The sequence below is a fragment of the Euleptes europaea genome, chromosome 10 (assembly GCF_029931775.1).
Source record: "Euleptes europaea isolate rEulEur1 chromosome 10, rEulEur1.hap1, whole genome shotgun sequence".
NCBI lineage: Eukaryota > Metazoa > Chordata > Lepidosauria > Squamata > Sphaerodactylidae > Euleptes > Euleptes europaea.
In genome coordinates, this window is record NC_079321.1 from 74,375,228 (window position 1) to 74,397,117 (window position 21,890).

At 43.0% G+C, this 21,890-nt stretch overlaps 1 protein-coding gene across 1 annotated transcript in view; it reads right to left on the bottom strand.

Moving 5' to 3' along the window:
- Positions 1-77: 77 nt before the first annotated feature.
- The window catches only part of HDDC2 (HD domain containing 2), a 120,716-nt gene continuing 98,903 nt past the window's right edge, over positions 78-21,890 (bottom strand). The window contains exons 2-6 of the mRNA XM_056856506.1: positions 12,566-12,683; positions 11,275-11,377; positions 5,833-5,901; positions 4,296-4,434; positions 78-190 (exon numbers count right to left, since the gene is read on the bottom strand). Of these exons, the coding sequence (XP_056712484.1) occupies positions 93-190; positions 4,296-4,434; positions 5,833-5,901; positions 11,275-11,377; positions 12,566-12,624 (468 nt within the window). The 5' untranslated portion in view covers positions 12,625-12,683 and the 3' untranslated portion in view covers positions 78-92. The remainder of the gene's footprint in view (positions 191-4,295; positions 4,435-5,832; positions 5,902-11,274; positions 11,378-12,565; positions 12,684-21,890) is intronic.

Genomic DNA, 21,890 nt, shown 5'->3' on the forward strand with positions numbered 1-21,890 from the left:
TGCCACTTAAAATCCAATGATCAAAACCAACACACAACACAGGGAGCATAAATTTTTTAATTTAGATATTTTTATTTTATTCAAAAGTCTACTCAAGATGCAGGATCACTGTTTGATGCAGCTATTTTTGTTTTTCTTTCTGTGTTTATGGAAGACACAAGCTGAACTATTTCTGGGTGATTAAATTTTCCTGCAGATCAAGAGATCACAGTTAGTTAAGATGCCTTCTCATTTTGTTAGGTACTAGAAAATAGCAGAGATATTTCTAAGCACTTTTCAACATAAACTCCTTAATTGCACATGGCTTTTCATCCCATTTATCCTTGCAGCCTGTTTCATAAACCTCAGTGGAAGACAGTAAGGTAGGGACACTGCCACCAATGGTACAGAGGTTGGGAACCAATGCTCTTACTATTATGGAGAAGTATCACATGTAGGCCATATACTTCTAAAGTGTTAATAGCATAGACCACAACAAACAATGCACCGAATTCCACTTTCCCAACATGTGTTTTCCAAGACCGCAGTTAGCCATGTTTGTGATAAGCACGCCAGATTTCTGTTTAAAGAGAAAAAATTAATCCAACTGAATGCATGGAAACCTTATGTTTGCCAAAAATAGCTCTACATTTTCATTTCCATCCCACCTTTTGACTCACAAAAATGCAGGGAGTTCAATAACTTAATGAAAGCAATTTAACTTTGTATAATGGAAAGTCACAAGTAGCTTGGTTTTAGTAATGTCTGCAAAGCCTGGAATTGAAGCTGCCTTATACTGAATCAGACCATCAGTCCATCAAAGTCCATATTGTCTATTCAGACTGACAGTGGCTCTCCAAGGTCTTAGGCAGAGGTCTTTCACGTTACCTGCTACATGGTCTTACAAAAAACTCACAGGAGATGCCAGGGACTGAAACCAGGACCTTCTGCATGCCAAGCAGATGCTCTGCCACAGAGCCACAGCTCCTCCCAATTCTAAATTGCAAAGCCATTTACAATGTATCTCTTTTTTTGGAGGCTCAGAAGACTGATAAGTATTTGTCTGGCCTGCTTGAAGATTTCCCCCCACTTTTTTTGCGATCAAGTCACAGCTGACCCTTATGGCGACCCTGCAGGCTTTTCAAGGCAAGAGACATTCAGAGGTGATTTGTCATTGCCTAGCTCTGAGTAGTGACCCTGGGCTTCTTTGGTGATCTCTCATTCAAATACTAGCCAAGGCCAACCCTGTTTTGCTTTCAAAATCTGACAAGATTGGGCTAGCCTGGACAATCCCAAATCAGGGCAGCTTTAGGCTACCTGGGAATTAAACAACTCACTGATAACCTTTCCAATGTTAGAGGGCTTTTTTTTCAGGAAGTACCCACTAAAATGCTTAAATGTACAACACAAATTCTTTAATTTCCATTATTCTAATTATCAGCCATTTCTGAGGATTGGGCTGAAAGTGTAGTGGAGGCGGCATGACCCTGCTGCCAGCGTAAGTAACCTCTTATCACGGAATAAGAGGCACTTATGCTGGCAGTGGGGGCAATTCTGTCAGCGCCTGGGTGCTGCATGCTGCTCCTCTGACAGCAGTGTCTCCAGGACCTGAATCCCAGAAGAGAAATGCGGGGAGTTGGGGGGAGCTGACTATAGTCAGCTTCCTAAGCCCTTCCAGCCCGGGAATACTCCCGTCAGAAACAGCGTTGCTGCACCAGGTTTTTCTTGGCGCAGCATCGCTGTTTTCAATGGGTCTAATTTCCCCATTTTCTATTTATTTGTTTTTTAAAAGGCCTTTTTTAGCCTTGCAGGGGCCGGGGAACCTCTTTGGAGGTGCCATGGAGGACGCTCAGGCACGTTGTTCCTGGCTGCTGCAAGGCTCAGGAATGAGCTGTACGTCAGCACATTTGGTTGTGGTTAATGGGGACCAAGTCCTATGAGGAAAGGTTGAAGGAGTTCGGTATGTTTAGTCTGGAGAGGAGACAACAGAGAGGTGATATGATAACCACATACAGGTTAAAAGGGGGGGGCAGTATGCAGACTTATTTTACCCCTTTGTTAATTGGTTTTTTTGATGTTAAGTCCCCGGAAGAGGAATATCTAACTTACAGAAAAATCAGCATTCGATGTGATCAGGCGCAGACTTTTAGATATAGAAACACAGGAGCTTAGAAGCTATGCAAGTAGTAGATGTTCAAATGGACAATCTATTGCACTATACTTGTCTAACTACACCACAACAGCATATAGCATATATGTTTGCCAGGCTCAATGCACTATCCTTCGCCTTGTTACACGGAAGATTTCATAAAATCCCATTTAAGAATAGAATTTGCGCTTGCAGGAATGGTGAACTAGAAATCACTTGTGCATGTCCTTTTTAATTGCTCTTTTTATGCTTGCAACCGATCCCAATTCATTGACCAGCTGTTTACAAATAGGGAATGGCTTTCTGATGAAGTTAGGACATCCTACCTTATGATCACACAAAATCCAAAAATAACTGATTCAGTTGCAAGGTTCTTACAGTTAGCAATCAGATATTGTGAATGGTATGTAGCATTCCTTAATGGCTGATTCGGGATTGTTTTATCCAATTTTATCTATTTATACTCTGATCTATCCTAATGTACGTTTTTCTTTCTATATGAAGAAGAGTTGGTTTTTATATGCCAACTTTCTCTGCCACTTAAGGATCAAACCGGCTTACAATCACCTTCCCTTCCCCTCCCCACAACAGACACCCTGTGAGGTAGGTGACGCTGAGAGAGAATGACTTGCCCAAGGTCACCCAGCTGGCTTCGTGTGTAGGAGTGGGGAAACAAATCCAGTTCACCAGATTAGTCTCTGCTGCTCATGTGGATGAGTGGGGAATCAAACCCGGTTCTCCAGATCAGACTCCACCGCTCCAAACCACCGTTCTTAACCACTACACCACGCTGGCTCTCCAATAAAGGCATGTGTATGTGTGTGATGTGATAACCATCTTCAAGGGCTGTCATATAGAGGATGGTACAGAGTTGATTTCTGTTGCCCCAGAAGGCCGGACCAGAACCAATGGGTTGAAACTGAATCAAAAGAGTTTTTGGCTAAACATTAGGAAGAACTTTTGGACAGTTAGATTGGTTCTTTGGTGGGACAGGCTTCCTCAGGAGGTGGGGGGCTTTCCTTCTTTGGAGGTTTTTAAGAAGTGGCTAGATGGCCATCTGACAGCAATGCTGATTCTGTGAACTTAGGCAGACCATGAGAGAGAGGGCAGGAAGGGTTGCATCAGTGTTTGGCTCTTGTGGCCCTTTTTTACATGCCCAGGGTAATGCTGATAGCCACTCTGGGGTGAGGAAGCAATTTTCCTTCAGGCCAGATTGCAAAATAAATAAATAAATAAAAAATCTCCAGGATCTCTGGTCAATCTTCTGGCCATGGAGCAGGGGTCACTGGGTGTGTGTGAGGGGGAGGCAGTTGTGAATTTCCTGCATTGTGTAGGAGGTTGGACTAGATGACCCTGGTGGTGCCTTCTTATTCTATGATCCTATTATTCTAATGTCAAGATCTCACCCAGACTTGCAGTATTAATCAGACAGAATTTAGGAAAACTGCTGCATGTCAGCTATCTACAGTTCCAGTTCAGTTCTGGAAGGAACAGAGTTGAAAGACTCTGTTTTTGCATGAAAATAGCCTTATAATTACAGGCGTAAGTTGTTAAAACAGATTACATATCTCATACTTGGGTACGCCTATTTGCTGCAAACAGGTCAGTAGAGCCAATACTTGCAAAAAACCCTAGCATATATTAGCTGCATATGAGAGTATGATTCCCAAAACAAATGCCGAATAAATGTGCCAAATTCATTCCACGTGTATCCTCACTGCGGGTTTAGTTCAGTTTTCCAAGGGCCAAAGTGTTATGTTCTCTTCAAACAGAAGTTGCCGGGTGCGGGTCTAAATGAGACCTGGGTAAAAGGTGGCATTCAAGCTGCCTCCTCAGCATCATTTTCCTGACCTGAAACAGCATTGAAGCACTGATGTTTTTCCTATTGGGGTGAACATACAGGTATCCAAGTCAGGCACTGTGTTTACTAAACAGGGTTAAGTATTAGCTCTGGGGGGACTGTTTCAGGTCAGAAGGTTTCAACACTGCCTCACACCACGGTCCCTATTTGAACTGGGCAGATATGATTTGCAGAAGAAAACAATGCTGGGTTTTCCATTCAAAAACTCCAGCCATCATATCTGGTTTGGCCCTCGTGGTACCCAAGCACAGCAGTTCTCTTTTCAGAACCTTTCTACCATTATAAACAACAAAAATCATTGCTTACCTGCAGTTGAATTGTAAAATTCTTGTAGTCTTCCAGGGTTGTTTTCTAATTCTTCATACTCAAAAGCTTGAAGTATCATCTCACATTGGTCCAGCTCTTTCACAAATCTTGCCTCAGGACTAGATTGGTATTCATATTCCTAAATGGAATGAGCATCATCAAAAATGTATTTAAGTCACTTTTATTGAGAGGGAAGATCAATAAAACCACATAGTTGTGCACAGGAGCATATACTCCATATCACTGATTATATAATTTTCATAGGAGGCAAATTACATGCAAAAATTATCCTATACAAGTAGGAAACTACAAGGACTTGTGGGGGGCATACACTTTTTCCCATCTGAATTAATAGCATATGCCTGTGGGAACAGGGTTGTCAGGTACTCTTGGCAGCTGGCGGTGTGTGTGTGTGTGGGGGTTAACTTACCCAACCAGAATAAACTCGGAATAAATGCACACACTCTTTTCTTAGGAGTTACACAGTCTAAGCATTTGTGGCAATGTAAGTTATTAAATTCCATAAATGGTGTATATTATCTCTATTACTTCATAATCTAACATTTCCCCACATCTTATTTCCTGGAATGATTCAGCCCATTTATGCTTAATTGAAAGCACAGAGGGATACGTACCACAATCAGGCTATTTTTATACCATATGAGCAAAGTCCTATGAAGGAAACCATTTCAATAAAGAAATTGCTACAAACTTCCTCAGGTATGTCCTTCACAAGACCTGATCCAAGGCCCAACCCAGCCTGCCAGCAACATACTATGGATTTCCAATTGCCTGCCCTTTGAAATTTATAGTAACACAGGAAGATGTTTTCAAGTTATCAAGTTCCCCATACATAGCTGTTGTTGACAACAAAGTTTATTGTTTGAGGCCCATAACTATTGGGCTGGATTTGGCTTGGTTGTTAACAAATTCTACAGGCTTGACTTGCACAAAATTTCATTTGGGATTCAGTAAATTCCCAAATCTAGTATGTGAACATCAGCCATTCTACATTCAATAGACAAAAATACCCCTTTAGAACTGTCATAAGTCAGGAGTCGTGCGGTCCAGGCAGGCTCTTGACATGAGTTAGGCCCATTTCTGTTCAAGAGCATCTTTCGGTTTTGTTTCCCTAAGCTGTTCAACCTATCCCCCCCCCTGCCTCCCCCCACCCTGCTCTGACCTTGAGTCGCAAGCAGGCGACTTCAGTATTATGGCTTGCTCGCTCCCTGCTTCCCACCAGGCACTGTTATCTCCCAATTCCCAGGCCTGCTTGATCTTGCACCTGGGGTTGCTTTGTGCTTAAAGTTATGCTTTGTAGAATGGATGGTCATTAGCAGCTTTGGACCTGTGGATTGCTTATGCTGTACCTGCGGCTCCTGAATAAATGTTTACCTGCTTTAGACCTGCCTGTCTGAGCGAGTGACTTTTTGGGATTGCCGAGGTTGGCTGGAGAACCTCACAAGAACACTACAAAGATCGCTTTAAAATAGTAACTTTTAATAGTTAAATGCATTACAGCTGTTTAAACGCTTACCTCCCAAAGTTCATAAATTTCTTTCTTTAAGTCTTCTGACAGCAATTGGGTCAAATGTTTCATAGCATCCTGAAAAACAATCCTACGTTTTGTTTGGTGTTAAACAAATTTGAGATTTGAGTTTCTGCTTTGGGGGAAATTAACTTCTCTCTAGAACCTAGTATTTAGAACCAGCAGGAACTGCCAGATTATCCTGGCAGACAGAATAAAAATATCAATATTCACAGAGAATTCTCCGTTAAAAGAGATTATCCCCAGCAACTTAATAGCAATCAAAGGAAGCAGAAAATGATATGATTATCATTAGCTAATCACTAATTCCCAAACTAAAATGTAAGAGTTAAGGCAGAAACTATCAAGTCAAAAGAATTGCTATAAGGATTTCCCTATCCTATTGCAAGGCATCAGGCCCTTAACAAGATTCTTGAAGTAGAATATGACTCTGACCTCTAGTAACCATCAGAATGGACAAAAAGTAGGTAGTTGTTAGCCCACAGCAAAATTCAGAAACAAAAAGGTATGTAATAACATTTATTAAGACCAACCAAAATAGCATACAATATAACATGCAAGCTTTTGAGTTCTCCAAATTCTTCATCAGGCTGGATTTTAAAAAACTGGGAATGAATCTGGGAAATTTCACTAGGTAATATCATTACAAGTTGACTTATACTGACTCTTCACTTAGAACTTGAACTAAATTAATTTCCAATATTATCAACATGCCCTGACCTGGATAGCCCTGGTTCATAGTTGGATGGGAGGCCAACAAGGAATACCGAAGTCATTATGCAGAGGCAGGCAATGGCAAACCACATCTTACCTTGAAAACCCTACGAGTCGCCATATGTTGGCTGCGAGTTGACAGCAAAAAAAAGTAACATAAGGACTACTATGTAGTTCCTCTGCTGTCAGCCTTTTAAGTGATTTGCGCATACTGTCTAGTGTCAGAGAGACACTGGCTATTATATGTTCAGTTGGAGGGCTTCCATTTTTTGCTTGTCCACAGGATTTCAGGGGCACAACCTGATACCAGCCAGCCACGCTCTGTGCACATTAAAACCAGCAAAGAATTCTTCACAGGATGCTGGCTTTACGGTCACAGCCTTGACAATCTATTCTTCCCCCCCTTTTTTGTTTTTAACTTCCAGTCTGATAAAGAGTTCTGGCGAACTCAAAAGCTTGCACACTGTATAGTGTTATTTTTGGTTGGTCTTGTATTACATGGCTTTTGCTTTTGAATCTATATATCTAAGAGAGCCAGCGTGGTGTAGTGGTTAAGAGCGGTGGTTTGGAGAGGTGGATTCTTATCTGGAGAACCGGGTTTGATTCCCTACTCCTCCACATGAGCGGTGGAGGCTAATCTGGTGAACTGGATTTGTTTCCCCACTCCTACACACGAAGCCAGCTGGGTGACCTTGGACCAGTTACACTCTCTCAGTCCCACCCACCTCACAGGGTGTCTGTTGTGGGGAGGGGAAGGGAAGGTGATTGTAAGCCGGTTTGAGTCTCCCTTAAGTGGTAGAGAAAGTCGGCATATAAAAACCAACTCTTCTTCTAATTCTCACATGTGCCTGAGGATACCTAAATCCCACAGATAGCAGGCACACTCACCCCAACAGGATTTTCTGCAGAACTGGAGGACCCGTAGGACTGCAGAAAATTCTGAAAATTAAAAAGGGGGGGGGGGAGGCCTCGCCATGCCCAGAGCATGTCTGGGTGAGATGGCAAGAGCAGGGCTGTCTGTGGCAGGGGAAGGCCTCCCTGCGGCCACAGCGTGTCCAGATGAGGCGGTGAGCAGCAAGAGAAGGCGGTCTGTGGGGGGGAGGGAGGCCTTGCCTTACCCAGAGCACATCCGGGCGAAGCAGCTATAGCAGGTCTGTGGGGGAAGAGAGAGAGAGTTGGGATAGGGGCAGAAAAAGAGTTGGGACAGGGAGGTAGAAAGAGAGAACTGGGGTGTGAGGAACTGCTCTGTTTCTTGTTCTGGTCTGCCCGTACAAGCGGCAGGTCAGACCTTTGCTAGAACTTTGGTTCAGGCTTGGCTGGAATATTTCCCCTGCATAGGCCTCTGCTGGAATGCCCCGCTCTCACTCCTTTCACAGTACCCTCCTCCCTTCCCTGACCTTGGCTTTGCAGAGTTGTATTAACGAGCTTCCTGATGTCTTTGATGTCTGCTCAGTAGTCTGGTACGGTTATCATCCCATTCCCAAAACATGTACTTGACACCTGTGTGGAAGAACTGTTTATAATCTCACTCTTTTGTAATAGCAAGCACTTGCAACTTGGACCGTGTAAGGGCCTAGATATACCTGATGCCTTACAATAAACTTACCTGCTTCTGGATGGTCGTCTGAGCGAGTGATTTTATGGAAGTTGCCCAGGGAGGCTGGAAAGCCTTACAGTGTAGAGAGAAAGAAAGCTGGGGTAGGGTGGCAGAAAGAGTTAGGGTGGTAGAGCAAAAAGAGAGTTGGGGTAGCGAGGCAGCAACCTCTGGGTGACTTGATACCACCTGACAGTGATAAGTCAACTAGGCCTGTCTGCTTGCTACTGTTCAATAGCAGCCACCCTATGAAAGCCAGTGTGGCCTGGCAGTTAGAGGTTCAGAGCAGGATCTGCGAGACCCATGTTCAAATCCCCATCTTTCTGTGGAAGCTCACTGGGTCATTTTGGACTAGCCACTTACTTTCAGTCTAACCTACCTCATAGGGTTGTTGTGTGGATACAAAGGAAGAAAGGAGACTAATGTAAGCTGCTTTGGCCCCCACTGTGGAGAAATACCATAGTTTCCAAGGTGAGGAGGAGGCTTCAGGTGAGGAGGAGACAGAAAGCTTAGGATAGAGGGGCAGATAAAGGTAGGTTGGCTGTTGGGTGGGAAGGGGACAAAGTTGCCAACTCCAGGTTGGGGAATTCCTGGAGATTTCAGGGGTGGAGCCTGGGGAGGATGATGTTTGAGGAGGGGAAGAACCTCACAAGGGTATAATGCAATACATTCCACCCTCCCAAGCAGCCATTTCCTCCAGGAGAACTAGTGTTGCCAACCTCCAGGTGAGGGCTGGAAATAACCAGGAATTACAACTCCAGATGACAGAGATCAGTTCCCCTGGAGAAAATGACTGCTTTGGAGGGTGAGCTCTATGGCATTATACCTTGCTGAGGTTGCTTGCCACCCTAAACCTCACCCTGTCAAGGCTTCACAACCAAATCTCCAGGAATTTCCCAACCTGGAGCTGGCATCCCTAAGGGGAATTGATCTCTGTAGTTGGGAGATCTGTTGTGATTCTGGGAGAGCAGCTGCCACCATTGTTGTTGTGGAGGGGGAGCAGGTAGGAGGCTGGGAGCACCTCCGCCATTTCTGCTGCTGTGGGAGGGGGAGAGGAAGCAGCTGGGAAGCCCGGAGGGTGATGGGGGGCAGAAAGAGAGAGGAAGTTAGACGCATGGAAGAGAGAGAGAATAAGAAAAGGGGTGGCAGGAGGGAGAAAGATTGAGAGACTGAGAGAAGTAGGGGCAGCTGGGAGAAAGCAAAGGTGGGGGGAATGGGATAGCTGCTCCCACAAGTTTCTGGCGAGTCCCTAATTGTTTATTTATAACAGAGTGACTAAGGATAATGGTCAGTTATTAATACCACTTTACACATCCAATTTGGGGATGATATTTTATGTTTTTCTCAAAAGGGACCAATATAAAAATCAACACTATTTCAGTTTGCACAGATTTAGATTCTGGTGGTAAGCTCACAGCTATTCATATACTTCTTTCTACCCAATGAGAAAAACAGTTAAAACTAAAACTGAAACCCATATTAGAAACGCATGAAACATTAATTAAAACACAGGGTAGGAAGGGAGGATCACTGAGGGAACACCGGACCAAAAAAAAATGTCTTCAACCACTGGCAGAAGATAGTGACAGAAGGGAAGAAAGTTCCATATCTTTGGCACCATGGTTGAAAAGGCCCTCTCTTGGATTGCCACCCGCCTGATCTCAGAAAGTGAGGGAACCCAAGGCAGGGCCTGGGATGATGACTCTAGCAGTTGGGTAGGTTTATGTGGGAGTAGGCGGTCCTTCAGGTATGCTGGTCCCAAGCCATGTAGGGCTTTAAAGGTCAACACCATCACCTTGAGTTGGGCTTGGAAACAGACTGAGAGTCAGTGTAGTTGGGCCAAGACTGGAGTGACACGGTCTCTACGACCCACCCCATCAGCATCCTGGCTGCATCATTATGTACCAGTTGGCGTTTCTGAGCATTTTTCAAGGGCTGCTCCACCAAAACTGCACAGCAGTCATCTAATCTAGATGTTACCAGGGTATGCAGCACAGTGGCCAGAACTTTTCTATCCAGAAAAGGCCACAGACAGCTACCCAGTCAAAGCACTTCTGACCACAGCTGCCACCTGCTTAACCAGTAGTAGGCCCAGGTCCAGAAGCACTCCTAAGCTATGTACCTGTTCCTTCAGAACCACCTAGAACATGGGACATCTTAAATCCTGGGTCAGGCCTTTCACTCACCAATAGCTCTTCTGTCTTGTCAGGAATAAGTTTTGAGTTTATTAGCTCACATTTACCCCAAAACGTCCTCCAGGCTTCTTCAGGGGTTCAGAATTAAGTACCCAAAGGTCAAGAAAAAACAACATCCAAGGCCAAAAATTATACCATGTAAAGGTTGTATCAGTACAAAATATGTATATATTTATTACAGGGTAAAATCAATAGCCTGCCAAACCAACATGTTCATGTAAACATACAACACAAATGGACATACAATCACAGAATTAGACTTTGACCAAATGTCCTTCTTCAGTGGTCAAAACAAGATTTTTAGAAAGTCATGTACACTTGTAGTCTGGAACTCTGTTATGACCACTGAAGGCGGCCATTTGGCCAAAACGTGTTTGGTCAGAGTCTAATTCCGTGATTGTATGTCCATTTGTGTTGTATGTTTACATGAATATGTTGGTTTGGTAGGCTATTACAAGGCCTTATATATGTTACTGATTTTAGTCAGCAATAAATATATACATATTTTGTACTGATAATCTTTACATTGTATAATCTTTGGCCTTGAATGTTTTTTTTCTTGACCTTTGGGTACTTAATTCTGTTGTTTTTACGGTTAAGGGCCCCCCCCCCCCTTGTAAGCATGTAAGACTTTTATACACCATCTAATGAACACAAACAAGTTGAAAGTGGAGCTTGTCACCACAATGCTGTCCCCCATACATAAATGTATGTATAGTTTTTCCAGAATGATGCCTAGGGGTCATGGCAGATATTTACAAAGGGCTTTAAATTCAAGTATCTTCCCAGGTTAGAGAAAGAGTCCAGCTATCAAAATGCCTAACACAATTGACATAGGAGTTAAGATATTTTAAAAATCTCTCAGACCATTTTTATTTCTTTCACAAATTCTGTACATTAACACACTCTCTGTAACACCAGACCAACCTCTTCTCGTCTATGTTTCTCCTCTTTAGTAATGTTATCAGCAGGAGCGATGTCACCAACAATGCACTCGGCCATATCATGAACCAGAGCTAGACGTATACATCTGGCATGAAGACAAGCATTCAAGAATTAGACTCCATCTCTTATTTCTACATCAAAGTTTATCAAATCAAACTTCATTCACCTTATATTTTAAGCAACCTCTGCAATAATACCCTATAATGATATATCTTTCATTATAACACCTGGTATTCTAGAAGGTTGAGCAAAAGTATAAAATCCTGTCCACATCAGTAAACTTTGAAGTTAAAACAACAAGCTGGATATTGGTCTCTAGGACTATACTGCCATCTGTTAAAATATGTCCCAGTATTCAAAATTCCACACATTAAATCGCATGTCAAACATTAAGAGCCCTTTAAAAATGACCACTTTAGAACTCCCTATTTAGCCAACATCACAAATTACAATCTTAGAGCATCCTTCACATCATTACACTTCCAAACCATGCCAACAGCTTTATTGGCGGGGCGCTACTCTCAAACACCAAGGGATCAACGTGTCTGCATTTGTGGATCCTCAACTCTGGAGGACTTGCCTCATTACATCCTATTTTGCCCATTGTATGCAGGCCCCAGGGCTAAATTTTTGGCAGAAATATCCGTTATCAATACACACTCGGATGCAGAGAAAATTATATTTCTGTTATCAGATATTGATGCATATGCATCATATAGAGTCTCTTTGTTTGCTCTTGCAGCAAACAAACGTATCATATAGTCTCTTTGTTTGCTCTTGCAGCAAACAACGTATCAGAATAAGCAGCTACTTTTTTTTAATTGAAATGTTTTAGTTTATCCCATTATCTATTTAATATTTGACTTACTAATCTATTGTATTTGTATTTTATTTATGTTTTAGCAAATTGTGATGGCCAATGGCTATATACAATACAATTTTCATTCATTAGGAGCCCTTTGTGATCCAGCTTGATAACTCTTCCAGGGGATACTTCAATGAAGCCAACATCAATACAAACGTACAGTTCCAATTTCTCCACTACTTAGAGGGTTTGGAAAAATACAATTCTAATGGTTCAGTGTTGCACAGAAAGCTTGTGAGCAAGCCCCACTGAAATCAACTGCACAAGTTAGCTGTGCACAACTTAAGTTCCAAAGATTTCAACAGGACATAGGTGCAACTTTCTTTTCACAGAATTAAGGCCTTTATCTGCAACTCTGCATATCGATCAAGAGATACCTGCAATGACAGAAGTTTTTAGTATACTCACCTATCTTTATTAAGTGTTTTATCTTCAGTTACCAAAGCCATGACTGCCATCCTGTACATATGATCTGAGACACTCTCTGGATTTGCTACTTTTCTATATACCCAGCCTGTCCGTGGTACTCTCTAATTGAAAACAGGTATTTATTTATATTTATTTATTCATTCGATTTCTATGCTGCCCTTTCCCAACAAGTCAGACTCAGGGCGGCTCACAACAATTCCAAAACAATTAAAAGCACATCAATTTAAAATTTAAAATCCACAATAACTCTTAAAAATTCCAAGGGCACCCTTAACCGTATAGCACTATAACAATAGTGGGAACCAATTCAGAGGGGAAGACTAAAGGAAAGAAAAACAATAGGTTACCCTCAGTAAGGGAAGGGGAATAAAATAGATAAGTAAATAATAAAGGGGAAAGGAGGAAGCGAGACCAGCAAGATGGGAGACCATTGCAGTCCTCAACCATAGGCCTAGCGTAACATCTCAGTCTTACAGGCCCTGTGGAATTGCATCAGGTCTTGGGTCTCACTCGGTAGAGCATTCCACCAGGCCGGGGTCAGGACTGAGAAGGCCCTGGCTCTGGCTGAGGGCAGCTGGATGCTTTTTTGGACCAGGGACCACCAGTAAGCCCTTTCCAGCTGAGTGCAACACTCTTTGGGGGGGGGTGTATTGGGAGAGGCAGTCCCACAGGTACGATGGTCCCAGACTGTTTAGGGCTTTAAAGGTCAGTACCAAAACCTTGAAACTGATCCAGTATTCAACCTGAAGCCGGTGAAGCTGGCAAAGCACTGGTTGTATATGTACTTTTCAAGGGATCCCCATAAGGACCAGTGCATTCTGGACCAGCTGAAGTTTCCGGAGCAGCCTCAAGGGAAGCCCTGCATAGAGCGAGTTACAGTAGTCTAACTTGAAGCAATACTGTCAAGAATTTGCCAGTATTGGTTGCTATACACCTGACTGTAATGTCACACCTTACATTTAGAATGATCTGCATTTGCTGCTTAACGGTGTTGTTATTAAAAAAAAAAAACACCTTTCACTCAGGTCACAAGAGGCATCTCCAACAACTAGAAATATAAACAATGTTCTGGGGTCTTCTGGAGGTACTTTGGCCACATAAGTACAAAATAATTTCTTTTGTTGCTCTGGTCTGAAAAGGCTGGTTTCCCATATTGTCCAAGAATTCAGACAAGCATTAGTATGTAAATGTTAACAGTATGTAAATGTGAATAGCAGGCGTGATGGGATTACAGTTGAATTACAGTTGATATTCAAACTAAAGTCAATGCATTTACCTGGGCTGAATAAAGACCTTGCATTCATGGCTCATGACCAACGCGGATTTCTCCACACCCATCTCTCCCCTGGACATCACAGACTCTTCTGCATACCACACCTAATCCCATCATGCCTGCTATTCACGTTTACATACTGTGAACATTGACATACGAATGCTTGTCTGAATTCACTCTCCTCTACTTAAAGACCGATGGATTCACATTCTAGCTGTATCTGAAGAAGTGAGCCGTGGCTCACGAAAGCTCCTACCCTGCCAGGAAATATTTTTGTCAGTCTTTAAGGTGCTACTGGACTCTTGCCCTTTTCTAATACTAAATACTAAATTCACTCTCCTCTACTTAAAGACAGATGGATTCACATTCTAGCTGTATCTGAAGAAGTGAGCTGTGGCTCACGAAAGCTCCTACCCTGCCAGGAAATATCTTTGTTAAGTCTTTCAGGTGCTGCTGGACTCTGGCCCTTTTCTACTACTGCAGACAGACTAACATGGCTACCCACTGTGAATTATCTTTTCTAATAGGTCCATAAATTGCCATATAGCATATATTCAACAATATACCCTGCCAGAAAATATTCTGGTTAGTCTTTCAGGTGCTGCTGGACCCTTGCCCTTTTCTACTGCTGCAAACAGACTAACACGGCGACCCACTGTGAATTATCTTTATCTTTTCTATTAGGTCCATAAATTGGCATATAGCATATATTCAACAATATACCCTGCCAGGAAATATCTTTGTTAGTCTTTTAGGTACTGCTGCCCTTTTCTACTGCTGCAGACAGACTAACACGGCTGCCCACTGTGAATTATCTATCTTTTCTATTAGGTCCATAAATTACCATATAGCATAGATTCAACAATATACCCTGCCAGGAAATATTTTTGTTAGTCTTTCAGGTGCTCCTGGACCCTTGCCCTTTTCTACTGCTGCAGACAGACTAACACGGCTGCCCACTGCGGATTACCTATGAATGAAAGCCCTCCAAAATGTCCTATCTTTGACAGCCCTGCTCAGGTCTTGCAAACTGAAGGCCCTGGCTTCCTTTATTGAGTCAATCCATCTCTGGCGGGGCCTTCCTCTTTTCCTGCGGCCCTCACCTTCCCCCAGTGGATCTTCCATAGTCAGGGGAAGCCTACCTGCTGTCGCACTAGCATGACTTCTCCTCGCGTGACTGATATCTGGGGGTCCGGCGCTGACGGCCGCGCCTGCTCAGAAGCAGGCCCCACTGGCACTCAGCGCCCCTCCTGCCTCAGCCCCTCCTCTTCCCCCCACCTCACCCCCCCCGGGGTCGCCTTTCGTCCCCCCTCAGAACAGCAGGGGAACACCCACCGCGGGCGAGGAAGGGCGACCCACAAGTGACCTCTATTCCGGAACAAGAGCGACTCCCCCCCACCCCCGAGCCCCGGTCCGCCCGGCGCCCACCTTCAGCTGCCCCACCAGCCTCACAAACGGCAACAACCCCGCCATGTTTCCCCACTGTCGCCTCACGAGGCAGGCCGCGCTCAGCCTCCCCGGCTGCGAGAGGAAGCAGAAGTGGCGTCAGCGCCGCGCCGGCGCGGCGCTGACGCCACTTCCGCTTCCTCCCGCAGCCTCGCGGCCGGGGAGGAGGGGCTGGGCCGCGCGGCCTGGTAAACAAATCGACCCGCAGCGCGCCTCAGAGGTACGGCGGCCCTGGGGGGGGGGGGTCCTCAGGGCTAAAGACGTCGGCGAGCGGCCGAGAGAGTCCCGAGAGGACTGGGGCTGGCCCCAGGCCGCCCCGCAAGGCCTCATGGAGGAGGAGTGGAGGACGGGGCCCTGCTCTCCGGGCTCGAGCGTCGTGAAAGCGGGACAGTGGAGAAAGCTGATAGGAAGAAAACAGATTCCTTTGAGATGGGGTGTTGGAGGAGAGGGTCGCGGATTCCGTGGACGGCCAAAAAAACAAATCAGTGGGTTCTAGATCAAATCAAGCCTGAACTGACCCTAGAAGCTAAAATGACTAAACTGAGGCTGTCGTATTTTGGTCACGCCGTGAGACGACAAGGGTCGCTGGAAAAGACAGTCATGCTAGGAAAAGTGGAGGGCAGCAGGAAAAGAGGAAGACCCAACAAGAGATGGACTGACTCAATAAAGGAAGCCACAGCCTTCAGTTTGCAAGATCTGAGCAGGGCTGTCAAAGATAGGACATTTTGGAGGACTTTCATTCGTAGGGTCGCCATGAGTCGGAAGCGACTTGACGGCACTTAACACGCACACACATGTAAATGTGAATAGCAGGCGTGATGGGATTACAGTTGATATTCAAACTAAAGTCAGTGCATTTACCTGGGCTGAATAAAGACCTTGCATTCATGGCTCATTACCAATGCTGATTTCTCCACACCCATCTCTCCCCTGGACATCACAGACTCTTCTGCATACCACACCTAATCCCATCACGCCTGCTATTCACGTTTACATACTGTTAACATTTACATACGAATGCTTGTCTGAATTCACTCTCCTCTAAGACAGAGGGATTCACATTCTAGCTGGATCTGAAGAAGTGAGCTGTGGCTCACGAAAGCTATCCTGCCAGGAAATATTTTTGTTAGTCTTTCAGGTGCTGCTGGACTGATTGTATTACAGACAGAAAGGCAACTCAGTACAGTTGCAGTTGCATCCAGTTTCTCCTATCCTTGTTTATCGTTCACTCTGACACTCCATGGCTCTTAGCCCAGTGACCCAGTGCACAGAGCAGGCTTGTAGCTAGGCAGAAATTCCTTCCCTGGCAGTCTGGAAGCCAATTATTACCGGGAGATCTCTGGGGTACTGTCACAGCAGCTCCTAACCACTACTTATCAGTTTGCAATGAAGACCCATAATTTTAGTTTCTTTGGCTTACTGTATAAATTCAGAGTAGACTCTCTTTGAGCTAATTTGAAAAACTGGTATATAATTATTTAAAATAAATGTCAAATGATTGAACTTGTAGTTAGGAATGTGAGGAACTTGCAAAAAAGAGATGAAATACACTGAAAGGAATCTGCATTTTGCAGCTTTGCTTATAATTCAGCGTGTTAATTCCATCACATCACTTCCAACTCATAGCAGCCCTATGAATTAATGTTGTCCAAAATGTCCAATCATTAACAGCCTTGCTCGGGTCTTGCTCAGTGAGGGCTATGGCTTCCTTTATAGTCAATCCATTTTATGGTGGGTATTTCTCTTTTCCTGCTGCCTTCAATGTTTCCTAGCATAACTGCCTTTTCCAGTGACTCTTGCCTTCTCATAATGTGACCAAGTACAATAGCCTCAGTTTAGTCATTTCAGCTTCTACGGACAGTTCAGGTTTGAAATAGAATCCACTTATTTGGTTTTTTGGCAGTCCACGGTATCCATAACACTCTCTTCCAACACTGCATTTCAAAGGAATCTACTTTCTTCCTGGCAACTTTCTTCATTGTCCAACTTTCACACCCATACATGGTAATAGGGAATACTATGGCATGAATTAACTTGGATCTTGGTTGCCAGCAACAGATCCTTACACTTACGGATCTTTTCTAGCTCCTTCATGGCTGCCCTTCCCAGTCTCAATCTCTTTCTGGTTGCAGTCTCTCTTTTGGTTGATGATGAAGCCAAGGAATAGGAAACCTTGAACAATTTTAATTTCCTCATTGTCCACCTTAAAGTTGAGTAATTCTCCAGTAGTCATTGCATTTGTCTTCTTGATGTTCAGCTGCAATCCTGCTTTGGCACTTCTTTAACCTTCAGCAGTAGTTGTTTCAAGTCATCAATATTTTCTGCCAGTAACTGACCCTAGAAGCTAAAATGACTAAACTGAGGCTATCGTACTTTGCTCACATTATGAGAAGACAAGAGTCACTGGAAAAGACAGCCGTGTTGGGAAAAGTGGAAGGCAGCAGGAAAAGAGGAAGACCCAAGAAGAGATGGTTTGATTCTATAAAGGAAGCCACGGTCCTCAGTTTGAAAGACCTGAGCAAGGCTGTTAAAGATAGGACATTTTGGAGGACATTGATTCATAGGGTTGCCATGAGTCGGAAGTGACTTGACGGCACTTAACACACACACAATGTGGTGTCATCTGAGTATCTCAAATTGTTAATGTTCCTTCCACCACTTTTCACTCCACCTTCATCTAAATCTAATCCATCTTTCCTTATGATATATTCTGCATATAAAATTGAAAAGATAGGGAAATAAAATACATCCTTGTCTGATGCCTTTACCAATTGGAAACCATTCTGTTACTCCATATTCTGCCCTAACAGTAGCCTCTTGTCCAGAGTACATGTTGCACATCAAGACAATCAGATGCTGTGGCAGACCCACAGGGTCTACCAGCCATAACATTTCATGATCCACACAGTCAAATGTTTTGCTGGAATCTATGAAACACAAGCTGATTTTCTTCTAAAATTCTCTCATATTTGCCAATAACCACTTTTGTAATATGATCTCTGGTGCCTCTTCCTTTTCTGAATCTGGCTTGAACATCTGGCATTTCTCATTCCATAAATGGTAATTGTCTTTGTTGTAAGATTTTGAGCATTACTTTGCTTGTGTGAGAAATTAGTGTGACAGTCTGACAATTGCTACAGTCTTTGGCATTTCCATTTTTTAGAATTGGAATGTAAATTGACTGTTTCCAGTCTGTAGGCCATTGTTTTGTTTTCCATATTTATGTGAGGTTCTTTACCACCTCATATTTCTTTTTAAAAGATGCAACTCCTATTCACAGAAGGAGGATTTGTTTTCCCCTGATTTTAGTTTATAACATCAGGCATACTTGTTAACTCGTATTAATTGTTGGGATCTCTCCTTGCAGCTTGACTATCCACCTTGTGCTCTTTTGGAGGCTTGTCTGGTGCCCCTCTCTAAGTGGAATGCATTAGGGTCTACTTATGCCATTCCATTTATTTACTAGCTCCTTTGACCAAAGGTCTTGAGCTTAACCATAACAATAATACATAATACAACAACACATAATCAATTTACAACACTTAAGGTTAAAACACAGTAGAAACAATTACTAAACATAGCATCACTAATACCATAACAATATATTCCCCCTGAACCAGTCTCATTGAAATCACAAAATCTGTTTCAACATTCAACTCGTAGTTTACGTGCTTGTTTTATTTTGACGTTTGAGCGACATCACCTCCGCCAAAAATCTTGCAACAGAACTAGTGATATCAGGATGAATATCTCCCATTATGTGGGATATCACCCAGGACTCCAAGGGAAGTTTGTATTTAGACAATATTGGGGTGATCCAACGCAACCGAGGAGCTGACCAGTGCTGACAAAACAATAAGAGATGGTGTAAAGTCCCAATATCTCCAGATTTACATTCACAAACTCGATCTGAGTATGGAGTTTTCGCAAAACGACCTGACATCTCTGCAGTTGGGTAAGCATTTAATCTGGCAAGCATAAAGGCACGTCTATGGCTTGGGATTGTCAGCAAGCTCACATAAGAGGGCACGAACTCAGGAGGGGGAATCCCCAGTGCAAGGGTAGAACATACGCGCCTAGCGCGGAATGTAGTGCTAACACACTCAAGATTTCTCACCCTTGACCTTACTAATTTAAGTGCTTCAGAAAAGTTTAAGTTGTTAAGAACTAATGGTGGAAGGTCAAGCAGTACCAGTTTACTATCTATATGTCTTCCCCACGTCCCTCTGTAGTTATCTTCCTTTAATCTATGTAACAGGCCCCTTTGGATGTTAGGAGTTGAGTAGAGAACCTTCAGCCTTAATTTGAAGGCAGCAATCCAGGCCCTAGATTCAAAAGAACACTGTGCAAGTTCCATTCTAAGTGCCGTTCCCGCCACACACTTTGGAGAGCCTGTCAAACGCCGCAGAAAATGTATAAGTATATTGTCAACAGACTCCGTGATTTCATTAATCCAAATGGGAGCTCCAAATAGAAACTGAGGGATTATTTTGGCATTGAAAGCTGTAATAGCCATAGGAACATATTGGCCTCCCCTGGAATAAAAGAATCTTAACAAAGCATTCGAATTAACTTTGGCAGTTTTATTTGCCAAGCTAAGATGAGGTTTCCAAGACAAATTTTGACTAAAAGTAACTCCCAAATATTTAAATTGGGACACCATCTCTAATTCACCCCCCTCAACTTTCCATGGATTTCGTTTTACTTTGATCTTCTTTGAGAAAACCATTACTTTTGATTTACTATAGTTAACTGATAGACCCTCCTGGTTACAATAATCAATAAACCTATTAATAGTCTTACGAAGGCCCACCTCAGATCTAGACAAAAGGACTGTATCATCCGCATAGAGCAAAATGGGAACCTCATGACCAGCTAATATTGGTGCATGATAAGCTGTCTTTTGAATAAACGGAATCACATCATTAAAATAAAAATTAAACAGCATGGGGGCCAAAAGGCAACCTTGTTTCACCCCCTTTAAGAGGTGAATACTATTAGTAAGTTGGCCTTCAACTCCACAACGGACCTGAGCGGTAGGGTTCTCATAAAGCTTAAAAATCAGCCAAAGTAATCTCTTATCTATGGTTGTGGTTTTTAATTTAGCCCACAGTCGGCCTCTAGGCACTGAGTCAAAAGCTGCCCTTAAATCCATAAAGGCAACATACAAAGAGCCCCCTGAGTATGAAGAATACTTATCTGCAAGATGATATAATATAAGACAATGTTCCAAGACAGAGGTGCCTTTCTTAAACCCAGCTTGTTCCGGATGTATTATTTCTTCAGTTTCTAGCCAATTTGATAATTTTGACTGCAAAAAGGCTGCATATACTTTACCTATTGATGAAAGCAAACTAATAGGACGATAGTTTTTGGGATCGTTTTTTGGTCCTTTTTTATAAAGTGGCACAATTATTGCATGTTTCCATGCTGCGGGAATATCTCCTGTGTTATTTATTTGTGTGAAAAGTGAGGCCAAAATATGGCTCCACCAAGACAGATTTACTTTCAAAAGGTCAACCGGAATTAAATCAGGACCTGGAGCTTTACCTGACCGAAATTGTTTAATTAAGGCACTCACACATTCAGGGGAGACCTGTGGCCAACTATCCATTTGGGGGGGTTCAACCAGTTCCTCATCCAAATCAAAACCAGGGACCGTTACAAAATTAGAAGTAAAGTATTTTTCCCAGATCCCAGGAGTAATGCATGAAGGGATACTAGCCACCGTAGAGAGTCCTCTATTCACTAGATTCCAAAAAGTCTGGGTTTCGTTTTTATTTATTGCTGAGATGAGTAATTTCCAGCATTTATATATGTCCAGCTGTTTTTTAAACTTTATCAGGGACCTAAATGACTTCTTTAGCCGTATAAGATCTAACAGATGTATATTTGAGCTGGTATTTTTATATAAGCGGTGAAGAGATCTTATTTTTTTAATACTTTCTCTACACTCACCATCAAACCAGCTATTTTTACGTTGGAATCCTCGGGACGATGATGGTTTTGAATAGATTGGTTTAAAAAGGTTTAAAATATTAGTTAACGATTCTATCATCTGCACCGTATCCCTCTGTTTAAAAAATTCAGTAAGGGCGGACCGACATTGATTTGAATGCATAATATTCACTACAATAGGAGTTAACTCAGGTGACCATCTAACGGGCCTCAAGGCCTTTCGTCCTTGTAATAGGTTTGTTGATAAACCGGGGAATAAAAAACAATCAGGAGACAATGAAAGAGTTAATTGTAAGGGAAGATGGTCCCCTCCATAATACTCTCCTATCTTAAAATCGTGAATTCGCGGTAGCAAACCTTCTGATACTAACATGTAATCAATCACACTGGCCCCTTTGAACGTTACACAAGTAAAATCTCCTGTGGGATCAAACTGCCTGTGCCCATTTAAAATTACCAAACCTTGATTCACAGCGCACTCAAACAATTGTTTTCCTGCAAAATTAACCTTAGAATCTTTTGAGAATCTCTCACACAAATGTGGGGGGGGGTCTACTTATGCTAGAGTAGATCCCTTCCTCCTGCAGTTTCTGTAGCTAGAGAACTATGGTGCATAATGTCACAATT